Here is a 14,859-nt window from a genome sequence, read left to right as displayed (position 1 = left end):
AGCAAGGACACCACCAGATGTGAAGGGGATGGGGGGAGTCCATGCCCTTCCATGTGACACAAGGCCTTCAAAGGGGCTCAGAGAGCCCAGCTTTAATTTACAGAAGCCCATACATCTGCCTCTCTGCCACCGGCCCACGTGGCACCCTCAGCAAGGTATAAAGGCCTGCCCAGGACCCCTTCGTCACTCCCAGCCGCTTCATTCCCTGGCCAGCCCCCAAGAAGGCCCTTTCTTCTGGTCCTGGTGATGGGAACCTCGGCCCAAAAGCCGATTATCCGAAGTGGGTGTGGCCTGCAAGTGAAACGGGCAGGATGGGTCCCCTCCTCACTCAGGTGGTCCTTCTCCTTCTGAGCTGTGCCCACACCCTGCCCAGGTCCACTGAACCCCTTCAAGCCCCAGCAGCCATACCCAGGCTGTGGCTCCTGTCAGCTCATGGTCCAGTTCTGTCGTTTCCCCACAGCACTGGGAAGCAGCAGGGTGTCCCCTGCCTTCTCCCCTCCCCCTCTCCAGGGCTGCCTGATGAAGCCTCCCCAGTTCTTACCCTGGAGGCCCAGGTAGGGCCCTGCCAGTTCAGGCACCCTTCCGAGATTTGTTCTCTGACCCCCTGGGATTCTGTGAGTGTATCAGAGTTCTCCAGAGAAACAACCGTTAGGATATGCACATGTATGAGGAGGTTTATTATAGGAATTGGCTCACGTGATTATGAGAAGCCCCAGATATGCCATCTCCGAGCTAGAGACCCAGGAAAGCCGGTGGTGTGAGTCTCAAGTCAGCCTGAAGGCCTGAGGAGTGAGGAGGAGACGGGTGTCCCAGCTCAAACGGAGCAAACTCGCCCTCACCGCCCCCTCCCCGTCCTCCTCAGGCTCTCAGGGCGCAATGGGTGAGGCCCACCTGCATTGGCGAGGGGGCCTTCTGTACTCAGTCTACTGCTCCAAATGCTAATTTCCAGAAACACCCTCACAGACATACCAGAAGTAACGTTTTACCAGCCATCTGGGAATCCCTGAGCCCGGTTAAGTTGACGCACAAAATTAACTATCACAGTCACCTAAAATGGTCTAGAAAATCCCTTTTCTGCTTAAACAGTAGTTTCTGTTCTATACAAGTAATACTTTGTCCTGTTTCTCTTGTTTTTCTCCTTTGCTTTCTTTTTGAGTGATTGAGTGTTTAACACCTTTTCTTCTTACTGGCTTGGAAGTTATCCACTCTTCCTATTCTTTTGGAGATTACCCTTAACGTTTCAACGTGTGTATTAAAGTCTAAACTTGGTCAATAGATCTGTCTCCCTTCAAACTATACAGGCCTTTAGAACCCTTTAATTATGATTGCTCCCTCTCTATCCTTACATGGGTTTTGTTTTTTTGTTTTTTTTTAGTTTTGGCCACATGGCTTTCGGGATCTTAGTCCCCAACCAGGGATGGAACTGGTGCCACCTGCAGTGCAAGCGCAGAGTCCTAACCACTGGACCGCCAAGGAAGTCCCTATTCTTAGGTGTTTTTATCCTCCAGGACCTTATCTTGACTTTCTAAGAACCACCCCCTAGTCAGACATCATCATCATTAATGAACTTGTTCCTTGTTCCTTCTTGCCTCTCAGATCTCTCCTCTGGAGTCATTTTCAATTTTTTCTGAAGTTTGTCTTCTAGAAGTTCTGTCTGTTAGTGATAAACTACCATATTCTGCTGCTCTGAATGTCTTCATCTTGGTATAGGATGGAGATGGCTGTCCTCGCTCACAGGGCGGAGGTGAGAGCCAAAGTCACTCCCCCACGGCCATTTCTGCGAGGCCCTAATGCCCTGGGTAGTCAGCCTCACTCGGGGTCTTCACTCCGGTGGGTCCCAGCCCTTCCTGTGACACCCATTTCCCCCTCTCTGACTCCTGACGCACCAGGTCCTGCCATCTCAGGTGACTCCCATCAAAACCCCCTAGGCTGGCACTCCAGGCCTGTACCTGCCAGACAACGTGGCCCTGCCCAGTGAGACCACGTTACCTGCCCTTCCTCAGACCCCTGCCCTTTCCCTCCTCTGTACACCTGCTCTGGGGACACTAAGAAAGGCAAAATTGCCCTCTGTGTCAATATATGCTCCCCTGCGGGGGTGGGCGGAGACAGGAGGGGGTCCCAAAATGTGTCTGACTTGTCAGCCTTCGACAGAAAGGGAAACTGAAAAAGGGGAGGATTTCCCTGCAGAGGCCCCCTCCCGCAAAGCTCTGTGTGAGACAGATCAGTCAGGGCAGATACTGCTGTATGAGTTCCTCTGCACCCTGATTTGGGTCCTTTAGAACTGAAAGAGGACTAGGGCAGCTCCCCACCACTCTCCAAGTGCTCTTGAGCACATACTCCAGTCTGTGTGCTGAGGGTTGGGAGACTAACGCCTGGGTAAGTGAACTCCCCTCTTCTGTTGTGGAACTTGTTACCAGTGGCTAACCAGTCGCAATTGCTCTTGGGGCCCTCGCACCCTATGCTTGGACTGAGACTGCTACTGTGTTACTGGATTGTATCATCCGAGTGGACCCGTTGGGCTCCTGCAACCCAGGGCAAGTGCTGACTTACTGGTGGACATGCTTATTGTGACCCTGCTGGCAGCTTCTATGAACGTTGACTGAATGTGGAGCCAGGAACTGATTACACCCCTCTCACTTTGGCCAAGGTCATGCAGTTCGAACCCCAGGAAGAAAAAGAGTACCCTTCTCATACAGAAATTCATGACAACGGAGTGATACACAGCGCTGTCTCCATGCTCAACAAGCTGCACTGGCTAGAAACAAGGGTTTCGGGTGCTTGGCACCTCACTGTGAACGAGCAAAGGTTACCTAAAGAAGTGGATATTTTAGCATCACCAGATTCTATCGTAACAATAACTGAAGAAATTGCTGCCACCTGGGAGACAGCCTTGGGCACTGCTAACGGTTTATTCCTCTATGTCGCCAGGCAAGGTGCGCAATGGGCCTTGACACATTCCATAGGGATTCTGGATTCCCCCAAGTATGTCATCAATGCATCACACGTGAGCACGTGAGCCACTGTTGGCGTCCCGACTTTCCCTCACATTGATGATATTCTGAGAGTGGTTCCTACTGAGGAAACTGCCCATGCTGCTTTACGTGCTCCTCAGACACAGGTAAGCAGAGTTGGTTGGGCCTTGAATGAAGACAAAATCCAGGGTCCCGCAACCCAAGGAATTTCCTAAGGGGCTATCTGGGCAACTACTAAGGACAAATTGCTGTCCTTTTCCTCAAACTACAAAGAGGCCCTACACCAATTTGGCTTCTTTGTACATTGGAGGCAGCATATTCCACATTTAAAGCCTTTAAACTGGGTCACCAGACGAGACCAGTGTGCAGGGGCCCTGACACTCAGCCCCATGGAATTCGTCTCAGCTTTGGAAATTATATTCCTCCAGTACTTATTGGCCCCAGGGCTTTTGCATTTGTGAACTTCTTCCTGCTGCTGAGCAGTGCACACTCCAGAATTTCACGCGTATCCTCTCAGAACATGATAGACACGTGCGTGCTGGCCAAATTTCAGTGGCCTTGAAGCCTGGTCTACTCACTCCCCCAGGGGGCTATTGCTAAAGTGTATTAGACACTGGATCCCAGAGTTCTCTATAAAGGAAAATTCCAGTACAGTCACTTGTAGTTTAAACCTGCTAGAGAACTCATCTTGAGCTGAAATAAAGAACACAATAGACAGGATACACAATAGAAGGGACACAGTTTAGGAATCAGTCAATTGGAAGACCAGATTGAGAAAATCTTCAAAGAAGGACTGAGAATTTTTAAAATGTAAAAGAAAAGCTAAGAGATATGGAAGACAGAAGTAAAGGTGCGGGGACTTCCCTGGTGGCACAGTGGTTAAGAATCCACCTGCCAATGCAGTGGCCACAGGTTCGAGCCCTGGTCCGGGAAGATCCCACATGCCGCGGAGCAACTTAAAGCCCGTGCGCCACAACTACTGAGCCTGCGCTCTAGAGCCCACAAGCCACAACTACTGAAGCCCGCGGGCCTAGAGCCCGTGCTCCGCAACAGGACAAGCCACCGCAATGAGAAGCCCGTGCACCGCAATGAAGGGCAGCCTCCGCTCGCCACAACTGGAGAAAGCCCATGCACAGCAACAAAGACCCAATGCAACCAAGAATAAATAAATAAATTTATTAAAAAAAAATTTAAAAATTTATGGATCAAAAAAGGCATCATGATGGAAATTTAAAAACACTCAAAACTAAAGTATAATTAAAATACTAGATATTTCACACCTATCAGGATGGCTACTAGCAAACAAACAAATAAAAAATAATGCATTGGCAAGGAAGTGTAGAAACTTGAACCCCTGTGCACTGATGGTGGGGAATGCAAACTTGTGCAGCCACCATGGAAAACAGTATGGCGGTGGGTCCTTAAAAAATTAAAAATAGCCCTGTGATCCAGCAATTCCACTTCTGGGTATATATCCAAAAGAACTGAAAGCAAGGTTTCAGAGATATCTGTACATCCATGTTCATAAGAGCATTAGTCACAACAGGTAAAAGGTGGAAAGAATCCAAGAGTCCACCGACTCTTGGATAAAAAAAAAGTGGCACATACAAACAATGGAATATTATTCAGTCTTAAAGAGGAAGGAAATTATGGCATATGCTATGACATGGATAAACCTTGAGAACATTATACAAAGTGAAATAAATAAGGCAGTCACAAAAAGGCAACTATTGAATGAGCGCACTTATCTGAGGTATCTAGTCAAACTCATAGAAACAGAAAGTAGGGAATTCCCTGGCGGGCCAGCGGTTAGGACTTCATGCTCTCACTGCCAAGGGCCTGGGTTCAATCCCTGGTCAGGGAACTAAGATCCTGAAGCCACGTGGTACAGCCAAAAGAAAAGAAAAAAAAAACAAAACAAAGAAACAGAAGGTACAATAGAATTGTGGTTGTCAGAGACTGGAGGAAGGGCAAATGGGGAGTTGTTAACGGCTATGAAAAATTCATACACAAAAAAATTTCAACACACAAAAAAAACAAAACCAAATACAAATACTTATAGAGCTGCATTAAGGGAAATTTTAGCCTTAAAAGGTAAGACTATCCCACAGATTACCTAATTACAAAGGGAAAATAATACCTTCATAAGAAAATGACCTAGAAGCCATCCCTTTAACCAGGTGATCAAAATTAGCATCACCAATAGTTGGACATCCTGTATCACGTGCCTTGTGATCTGCAATAGATGAACATCATCTCTGTACCTGGTGATGTGGTCAAAGCACATCAGCTCTAGGTTTTTGCTAAAATTGTTTAACTCAAATCTAAGCATACAAAAATAATCACACAAATCCAAACCCAGGACATTTGTTATAAGAAAACTGGCCTGAACTCGTTAAAAAGTCTATTTTATGAAAAATAAACCAAAAAAATGTTAAGAAGTCTATTCTAAATTAAGAGGCCAAAGAGATGTAACAACTAAATGCAAAACCTATGTGTTTTGTATGTATAGAGAAGTAGAACATGACAAAATGTTATAAATTAGTGACCCTGTTGAAGGGTACACAGGTACTTATTTTATAATTATTTTACTTTTTCTTCAGATTTGAAAATTCCCTAACTAGTTTTGTGGGGAGAGAGGAGGTAGAGCTGAAAATCAATGAGTTAAGGACCAAACCAAAAGGGTTAGAAAAAGAACCACAGAATAAACCCGAAGGCAGTATAAGGAGAAATATGGTAAGAGCAGAAATTAATGAAATAGAAAAAAAACTAACAATGAGGAATGATAACAAAAAAGCCAGTGCCCTGGGCTTCCCCGGTGGTGCAGTGGTTGAGAGTCCGCTTGCCAATGCAGGGGACACGGGTTCGTGCCCCGGTCCGGGAAGATCCCACATGCCGCAGAGCGGCTAGGCCCGTGAGCCATGCACTGAGCCTGCGCGTCCAGAGCCTGTGCTCCGCAACGGGAGAGGCCACAACAGTGAGAGGCCCGCATACCGCAAAAAAAAAAAAAAAAAAAAAAAAAAGCCAGTGCCCTGAAGAGAGTAATAAATGAACTTCTGCCAAGATCGACAAGATTAAAAAAGAAAAAACACAAAAAAATAGTATTAGATATAAAAAAGGGGATATAACTTTGGATACAGTCAAGATTATGAACAAAAGGCAATTCTACAAATAACTTTGTGCCACAGATAAAATAAGAAAATATTTTTTCTTGAAAATATCACTGACTCAAGAACAGAAACCCGAGCAATCCTATACTCAATAAAAATCTAGAGTTAAAAACCTACCGCGAGGGCTTCCCTGGTGGCGCAGTGGTTGAGAGTCTGCCTGCCGATGCAGGGGACACAGGTTCGTGCCCCGGTCCGGGAAGATCCCACATGCTGCGGAGTGGCTGGGCCCGTGAGCCACGGCTGTTGAGCCTGTGCGTCCGGAGCCTGTGCTCCGCAACGGGAGAGGCTGCAACAGTGAGAGGCCCGCGCACCGCAAAAACAAAAACAAAAACAAAAACAAAAACAAAACAAAACAAACAAAAAAAAAACCTACCGCGAAAATGCCAGGCACAGGCGGTTTTACCAAAAATTTTAGAAGTGTAAAATCCCAATCTTACACAAACACTAATAATGAGAGAGAACATTCTCCAATTCACTTTACGAGGTTGGCATAACCTTGACAAAACAAAACAAAACCACCCAGACAAGGGCAACACAGGAAAGGAAAAGCTTAAACCATCTCACTTATGAACCTGGAGGCCAAAATCCTCCAAACATCAGAAAACCAAATCCAGCAATACACTGAAAAATGTATCATGGCTATTTTATTCCAGGAATGCAAGGATGTCTCAACATGAGAAACTGTGTCAAGATATCTCACCACGTTTACATATTACAAGAGAAAAACCATGCGGCTAGCTCAGAGTGCCATGGGTGCTCCTTGGCACACATATATGTGTGGCTGGATGACAAGGGAGGAAAGCGAGCTGGGCTGCATGGGGGGGGCTCCGATGGACATGACCTGGCTGTAAAGGTTGGTCGTAAAGTGATAGACGTGCGGAGTCTGGCGGGCTACAAGTCTTAAACCTAACTGCAGCAGGGGTCAGTACTATTAGGCAACAGATCACGTGGACTGGCATTGGCATTGGGGAAGGAGGGTTCCTAAAAGCCAGCTCATTCGGGGACATCTATACATATATGGTTGGACTCCACTACTAAGTTGGGAGAATAGAGGTGGAATTCAACTTTGGAGAATGACAAAGGGGAACAGTATACAGAATACAAGGACTCTACCTCCATCAGAATTCCTAGGTATGACCCCCAGGAGTTGAATGGCTGATAAGAGAGGAAGTCGAGATTAAAAGGTTTTAGGAAGAAAAAAGAGGTTATTAGGTAGATCACAGAATCACTGAGGGCTGGAGAAAAACAGAAGGCCATGCTTAGATACAATGCCCCCCCCAAATCACACAAGTACACCCGATAAAGTGGGAAACAGGGAATTCCCTGCTGGTCCAGTGATTAGGACTCAGTGCTTTCACTGCCGTGGCCTGGGTTCAATCCCTCGTCGGAGAAATGAGATTCCCGCAAGCGATGCGGCTCGGCCAAAAAAAAAAAAGCAGGAAACAAAGGAGTATTTAAAAGAAGATTCTTAGCCCTAAATGTACTAGAAAACAAGTCTGAAATTAATTAACTAAGCATACAACCCAAGAAGTCAGAATGAGCAAATAACCCCAAAGAAACAGAAGGAAAAGGCTAATAAAGTAGACAGGTATCTTGCAAAGCTAGTCAAAGAAAACAAAATACACAGAATTCAGGACAACGTTTGTTGTTTTGGGACTTCCCTGGCAGTCCAGTGGTTAGGACTCCGGGGCGCTCTCACTGCCCTGGGGTTCAATCCCTGGTTGGGGAACTAACATCTCACAAGCTGCACAGTATGGCCAAAAAAACCCTCCCCAAAACAAAAGCCACAGATGTTTGTTGTTTTATCTGCTCTCACCCCTTGCCCCCTTTTTGGGTAAAAGAACCTCTCTCTTCCCTGGCAAACGCATGTCATATGGATCAGGGAGGTTCATCTCACCTCCCCTTATTCCCCCTACTCAGCCCTGGCCAGAGTGGTTGCCAGGAGAGGGCAAGTGACCAGAGCAAGACCAGTCGGTCTTCCCTGAAGTTCATGGATCCTGAAGAAGTAACTCTTTGTCTGTCAGGACCAAGTGCAAACTGGAGCTTCCTGAAGAAAAAACCTATAGGGAGAAAGAGATTGCTGAACCAAGAGGAGCACAGACAATCCAAGAAATAAATGAGAGCCCTGACGAAATTATGCTGGCCTAGGTCAGCTCTGCCTAAAGCTCTGCCCTGAGACTGCAGAACAATGAGCTCTTGTTTGCTTCTGCTGGTTTGAATTAGACTTTTGTCACTTTTAAGTAAGACAGTCCCAAATGATACAAATAGTACGCATGATGTTTTGCAAAAAAAGGTTTAAATATACAAAAAACACACAATTCTAAAAATATATACATTATCAAAACTGACTCAAGGATAGAAAACTTGAATAAAATGCCACAGAAAAATTACAAGGCAAAGATCTACCCTTAAAAAAGGAATCAAGCACAGATTTTGTAATTAAAATTCAATCAAACCCTGAAGAAACAACTCCTTTTCTTTAAAAAAAAAAATTTTTTTTTAATAAATTTATTTTTGGCTAGATTTGGTCTTCATTCCTGCACACAGGCTTTCTCTAGTTGTGGCGAGGCGGGGCTACTCTTCGTTGCGGTATGCACGCTTCTCGTCACAGGGGCTTCTCTTGTTGCGAAGCACGGGCTCTAGGCCCACGGTCTTCAGTAGCTGTGACACGAGGGCTCAGTAGTTGCGGCTCGCAGGCTCTAGAGCGCAGGCTCAGTAGTTGTGGCGCATGGGCTTAGCTGCTCCGCGGCATGTGGGATCTTCCTGGGCCAGGGATTGAACCTGTGTCCCCTGCACTGGCAGGAGGATTCTTAACCACTGTGCCACAAGGGAAGTCCCAAAACAACTCCTTTTCTATAAATTACTCCAGTCCAAAGAAAAAGATTAAATGTCTCCAAACCCATTCTACAAGGCTAGCATAATGCTGTTGTCAAAATGGGACACAGAAATCATTAAAATAAAAAATGAAATTGGCCCAAGGATAGACACAAAAATCCTAAATAAATAAATATAAAACTAAGCAGAGTTTACATCAGAATTCAAGAATGGTTCAACACCAGGAAACCTAATCATGTAAATCAGTGCAATAATAAAAAAAATCTTTTGACTATCTCATAAATGTCAAAATTCATCACTGTTGAATACAGGAAAAAAACACTCAGTAAGTTGGGTACAGAACGAAACATCTTCAGCCTAATGAAGTTTATCAACCAGAAACTCAAAGCAAGAATAATATTTCATGATGAAACATGAGAACAATTCTCACTAAGAGAGGAACAAACAAGGGTGGCATTCAACATTATACTGGAAGTCCTGGCCTCCACAATTCACAAGGAAAAGAAATGAGTGTAAAGGACAGGATGAAACTGCCGCTGGTAGAATATGATTTGACACTCTATCCAGAAAGTCAAGAGAATCAACTGAAGAACTCTTAGAACTAATGAGAATTCAGTTAGATAAATAGGTGGGCACACAGAGATGGACAGCTTTCCTACCTGCCAGTGATAGTTGGCAATGTAATTTCAAAAGAACACATTGATAACAACAAATAGCTCTAAAATTCTTAAGACTACATTGAACTAGACCCATATGAAGACAACATTTTTTTTTTTTTTGGCCGCATGGCTTGCAGGATCTTAGTTCCCCAACCAGGGATCAAACCAGTGCCCCCTGCAGTGGGAGTGTGGAGTCCTAACCACTGGACCACCAGGGAATTCCCAGAAGATGGCATCTTATAAAAGAACACACATAACTAATTTCTGTATAGGAAGATCAAAAACAACCGTTAAGTACCACTCCTCTCCAAATCAAACTATGAGATTTAAAACCACGCCAATGGAAATTGCAACAGAACTTTTAAATGCAATGACCAGTTCATCCTAAAGTTTTTATGTAAAAGAAAACAGGAAAATTCCAAGGAACGATGGGGCAAGGGTGAGGGAGAATGAGTTATCAATCATGCTATAAAATATGGCGTGTGCACACACAATCAGTGTGCCAGATTCCAAAGAGATCCATATATATGCAGGAATTTCATTTATTTTAAAAAAGGTATTTTGAACCAGTGAGCAAAGAATGAACCACTCAATAAATGGTATAGGGACAAGTGGCTAGCCCTTTAGGGAAAAAAATTAGCCATCTTCCATACAAAAATAAACTTCAGATGAGTTAAAAATACACTCACATCTTCAACTTACCTGGTTAATTTTTTGCTCACGAATGTATATACACACATTTCTATACGTGCGTATATACACATGTAAGCATACACACACGTGTATATACGTATTTAAGACTACACTAAGCAAGCGTAAAAGAGTGAATGAGGAGCAGGTAAATGAAGTGGTAGCTGGAGAGGATGTGGGATCAGGGACAGGTTTTTTTTCTGGTTGTTTTTCAGATGGGAGATTGTATAGCACCTTTGATGCTAACATACCCAGTACACAGGATGACAAAAACCAAAACTCAGCAAAACTCCTTAAGTAAAGAGAGACAGGCTCCAAAGCACGAGAGGAAAGGCTTAAGTCCCACTGGATTACAATGGGCAGTAAAATGACAGGAAGATCCATGAGCACAGTTGTAGGGTTGGTAACAGAGAGGTAAAAGTTCCCTCCAATGGTTACTATTTCTTAATGAAGAATGAGCTGCAGTCTGTAACTATCAGGCTAAGAGGGATTTGGTAAAAAAAAAAAAAAAAGTTTTCTAATACGACATCCCAGGGTAGATCTGCCAGGCAGTGCTGCGTGGCCATCTGAGGTTTGTAATTACGAATTTAAGGTAAAACTAATGAACCAGGTTGGCTATTTTCTCTAACACTTACTTGCGTACAGGCACAGAGGTGAATGACTGGGTTGACCCAAGGTTAGGTTTTACTAGATGAACACGATGGAGGAAGAAAGGGAGTACAGGGTGTAGACCACGGAATTGATGCTGCACAGGGAAGGAAGTGAAGATAGGAGAATGATGGTGAGAATGTGGCAGGGCTGGAAGATGAAGATAAAGAATTTCTATGGGGGGCGGGAGGGGTGGTAGTTGAGCAAGGAGGCCTGGAGGTGGTGATTGTACAGGTTTTTGAATTCAAATGGCGTTGCAATTTCTAGTGACGTCAGGGGTCCAGAGAGTGACTACAGATATAGGCAACAGGCCTGAAATAGAAGACAAGGGCATTAGTGATGGGGACATCAAGGACCTAGGTGGCCACAGTGTTGAACGGGCCCATCCATGGGATGTAGAAAAACAATGATGGAAGCACGAGTAGAAGACTCTAAGCCAGGAGGTAAACTTCAACGTCTGAGCAGTGACTAAAAGGTGAATGCCAGCAATGAAGAGGGAGAATGTACAGTCAGAGGTAAAAAGCTTCTAAGGAGAAATGGGACGATGTGGTTTGCACGAGGGCTGAGGACTGATGGTCTGAGTAGCCCTGAGGAGGCCACCAACCAGGGGATGTACACAGCAGCATGGAGGTGGGCGCTCCTGCAGTCACAAGTGACTAAAAAGGCAGGGAGAACAGCTTACGAGGCACTGTGAAATTCATCCTGAGGGTCTCGTAAAGGCAGATGGGCACTAAGCCCCACTGTGATCCTGAATGCCTGAACCAGTACTAACTGCAAGCAGGCAATGAGGTGGAAATGCTCCCACTTACTAAGTACATGCAAGGAAGCACACAGGGCCTGGCACTTACTAAGTGCCCGACGACAGAGGGAGAAACTAGGAAAGATTCCAGCCATTTCCCATTTCCTGCCCATTCAGCCCACCTGCCCATGAGGACACCACCTAGGAGCAGTTTTTAACTTTATCACATGTCCCTCCTTCCTCCAAAGAGCCACTCCGACACCAGCGTAAGTCACCACCCACCAGGGGTTTAATTCTCCTATGTCAGAAAGTCAGTTCAGAGAAGGGCCCTGCCTTGTCCCCATCCAGGGGGAAAGATCCACAGAGGCTCCTGGGCATGTCCAAGCTCAGAGCAGCCAAGGACTATTCCCTGAGCAGGAGGAGAAGAGGGTCCCGGGGTCTCAGGCTGTCTCCTCTTCTTCACTCTCCTCCTCACTCTCATGACACTGTCTGCGGTTGGTGTTAACAAAAAGGTCAGCATCACCTTCAGAGCTGGACTCTTCTCCCGATGACTGTGGCTCAGCTGGGAGTTCTGGCTGAGCCTGTCTGCATCGGGGTGGGGGGAAAGGACAATTAGCCCAAGGCCTTCTGGGAAAACCAAGAAGCCCCACAAAAAGGAGGACCATATGGCCAAGCAGTCAGGGCTCAGCGAGTCAGACACAGAGAGAATCGCAGGAAACTTGGCCAAGAAAAAGCGGCAAGAAACTACCTCCTCCTCACCCCCACCTCAAAAATTTGCTAGAAAAAAAAAAAAAAAATTTGCTAGAGCTACTGACTTTAATAATAATGATTCTACTACAACCAACACTCAATGAACCCACACTGCTTACCAGGTACTATGCTCAGCAATTTTACAAGCGTTATTCTCTTTAACCCTTACAAAGTTCCCATTTTATAGGTTAACCTGCTTAAGGTCACTCAGTTATAACTCGCAAGGCCGAAACTTTAACCCAGGGGATCTGACTTTTAAATCATACTTTCAACCACAAATTTAGAAGCTCTCACCAGACACCCTATGTAGGAATGAAGGAAGGTTCTATTTCCCCTCAAGGTACCAAGGCCTGAAGCCCCATTTTCTGTCTTCCCTACCCCAGGACTTGTGCCTCACCTGTTCTGGTTGTTGTGTTTCTCAGCCACTTCGGAGAAGGCCTCAGGCCTGTGCCAAGAGAAGAGCCAAAGTAAGAAAGGACAGAGAAACTCCTCAGCAAAAAAGCTGTTTCCAGCTGTTCCTGCCTGAGATGCCATGATCTTCCCTCCCCCAAATCCACAACTAGGAAGTAAATCCTCCAGAGAAGTAGGGCAGCCAGTGACCAAGGGGACCATCCTACCAGAACCCCTCCTTCTGCAAAGAGCGCACGTGGTCTTTGCAGAGCACAAAGGAGATCTCGGCCTTCACCTTCTCTCCCTCTTCGATAGGGTCAACAATGAGAAAGTCCCCTGCAGGTAGAGAGGAGAAAAAGCACAGTCAGTCCTGCTTGCAGTGGTGGAAGCTGAGGCCATAGGAAACGGTTCTGTCTCCAAAAGGGCTGCCCCTCTCACCTCTCTTGATCCAGATATTCTTGCGGTATTTGGAGGGCATGCTCACCAGGAAGCGCTGCCCCTCGGCTGTCTCCACCTCATGCAGATTGTTCCCTGGGGTCCTGAGTACCTGGTCCAGGAGAGACCAATTACCAGTCAGCCTCATCAGCCGGTTCCAACACCCACTGAGCTGTGGTGCACCCTGCCCCCACCCCAGGGGCCCAACAGGAGTGGAGAGCGGGGGCAGAGCAGCTGGTCCCCAATGTCACTTACCCTCACGATCTGCTGCTGGTCGGAGGGCACCATGTGCTCCCCCAGCAACTCCTTCACCACATGCTTCCTCTTGGTGGCCTGAGACATGTTGGGTCCTGTCCCAGGGCGGTGAGGGATGCAGAGACTATCAACTCCTCCTCCTGAGTTTCTTGGATGGCAGGCTCAGAGTGCACGACTGTTTTGAAGATGGGGAGAGGCCTTTTACTGAGGAGTGACACAGTGTCCTGGTTAAGAACATGAGCTCTGAAATCCAACTGCTTGGATTCAAACCCTACCTTGGTTATTTCCTGGCTGTTCAATTTCTCTAGACCTCAGAGAAAAGCAGTAGCTAACTCAGAACACAGTTATTAAAAAAAAATAATCGTAAGCAAAACACTTAGCACAGTGTGAGGCACGTAAAAAAACTCGTATTATTCTTAAGTACTGACATAACCACAAAAAATAAATACGTGTTCTAGAAAAATCAATCATTCTGGCAACCACTTGGGGAAGGAGTAAGATAAACCATTTCTTCCTCAACATGCTTGTACATCCCAGGTGCAGCACAACCACACAACACAGACGCTCAATCTCTCAGCACAGTACAGACAAGTTAGGAGAATCCAAGTCAGGAACGAGTTAATTAAAGGTCAGGGTAGGCTGGCTTGGTCTTCGACATCTACTGTTTCTGACTTGGGTACTGAAAAAACAAGGACTAATGCGTACTCAGGAGACTGATGGCTTCCAAAGGAAACTCCGACGTGTCATCCCTAGCTGCCGACCCCTGCCCTCCTGCCTCCCTATTACGGAGGAAAAACGCTCAGAGAGAAAGCCCCATACTTACTCTCTGGCCCTCGAATCCCACGGGCGCTGCCTGAAAAGACCCCGCTCTCCAGGCTGGACGCTGAGATCGACTCGTCCACGACTCACTTCGCAGCTGAGCCAATGAAAGCCCAGAAAAAGGACTTGTCGGCGGTCACGACAGTGGAGTCGTCTTGGACTCGGGTCTCCTACGCCTCCGGTTCCCGTCAGACTTTCGCAAGCCCGACGGCGAGGAGAACGGCGCGTATCAGCCCGAGTCGCACACCGTACTTCCGGCGCTCTCCCGGAAGTCTCCCGGCCACGCCTCTCTCCTTGTCCGTCCCTCTAACTCTTCCCACCATCAGGTCGGCCAAGGGTAAGTCCTTTAGGTTCCGGATGCCGTGCAGCAGAGAAATAAAGTTTTCTTGTCACAGACCTCTGCTCCCTGAGACCGGAAATGCTTCCCGAGAAGCGAGACCACAGAAGGCAGCCCGGCCTCCCGCGAAGGAACCGGAAAGGAGCGCCTACTAAGGCCG

At 46.4% G+C, this 14,859-nt stretch overlaps 1 protein-coding gene across 2 annotated transcripts; it reads right to left on the bottom strand.

Annotated features, from left to right (window-relative positions):
* Positions 1-6,769: 6,769 nt before the first annotated feature.
* EIF1AD (eukaryotic translation initiation factor 1A domain containing) lies at positions 6,770-14,683 on the bottom strand. 2 transcript variants are annotated; one of them, XM_067748275.1, is made up of 6 exons: positions 14,367-14,683; positions 13,544-13,747; positions 13,292-13,400; positions 13,081-13,189; positions 12,861-12,908; positions 6,770-12,298 (listed from the first exon to the last, which is right to left on the bottom strand). In XM_067748275.1, the coding sequence occupies exons 2-6, from the start codon at positions 13,628-13,630 to the stop codon at positions 12,154-12,156; spliced, it is 498 nt and encodes a 165-aa protein (XP_067604376.1). In that variant the 5' UTR covers positions 13,631-13,747; positions 14,367-14,683; the 3' UTR covers positions 6,770-12,153. The 2 variants fall into 2 exon arrangements, with proteins under 2 accessions (XP_067604376.1, XP_067604375.1); XM_067748274.1 differs by having other exon boundaries at positions 13,544-13,718.
* Positions 14,684-14,859: the final 176 nt, after the last annotated feature.

Source organism: Pseudorca crassidens, chromosome 9 (genome assembly GCF_039906515.1).
Source record: "Pseudorca crassidens isolate mPseCra1 chromosome 9, mPseCra1.hap1, whole genome shotgun sequence".
In the NCBI taxonomy this organism is placed as follows: Eukaryota; Metazoa; Chordata; class Mammalia; order Artiodactyla; family Delphinidae; genus Pseudorca; species Pseudorca crassidens.
Note: the sequence above shows the minus strand (reverse complement) of the source record. Positions and strands in the feature narration are given on the sequence as shown.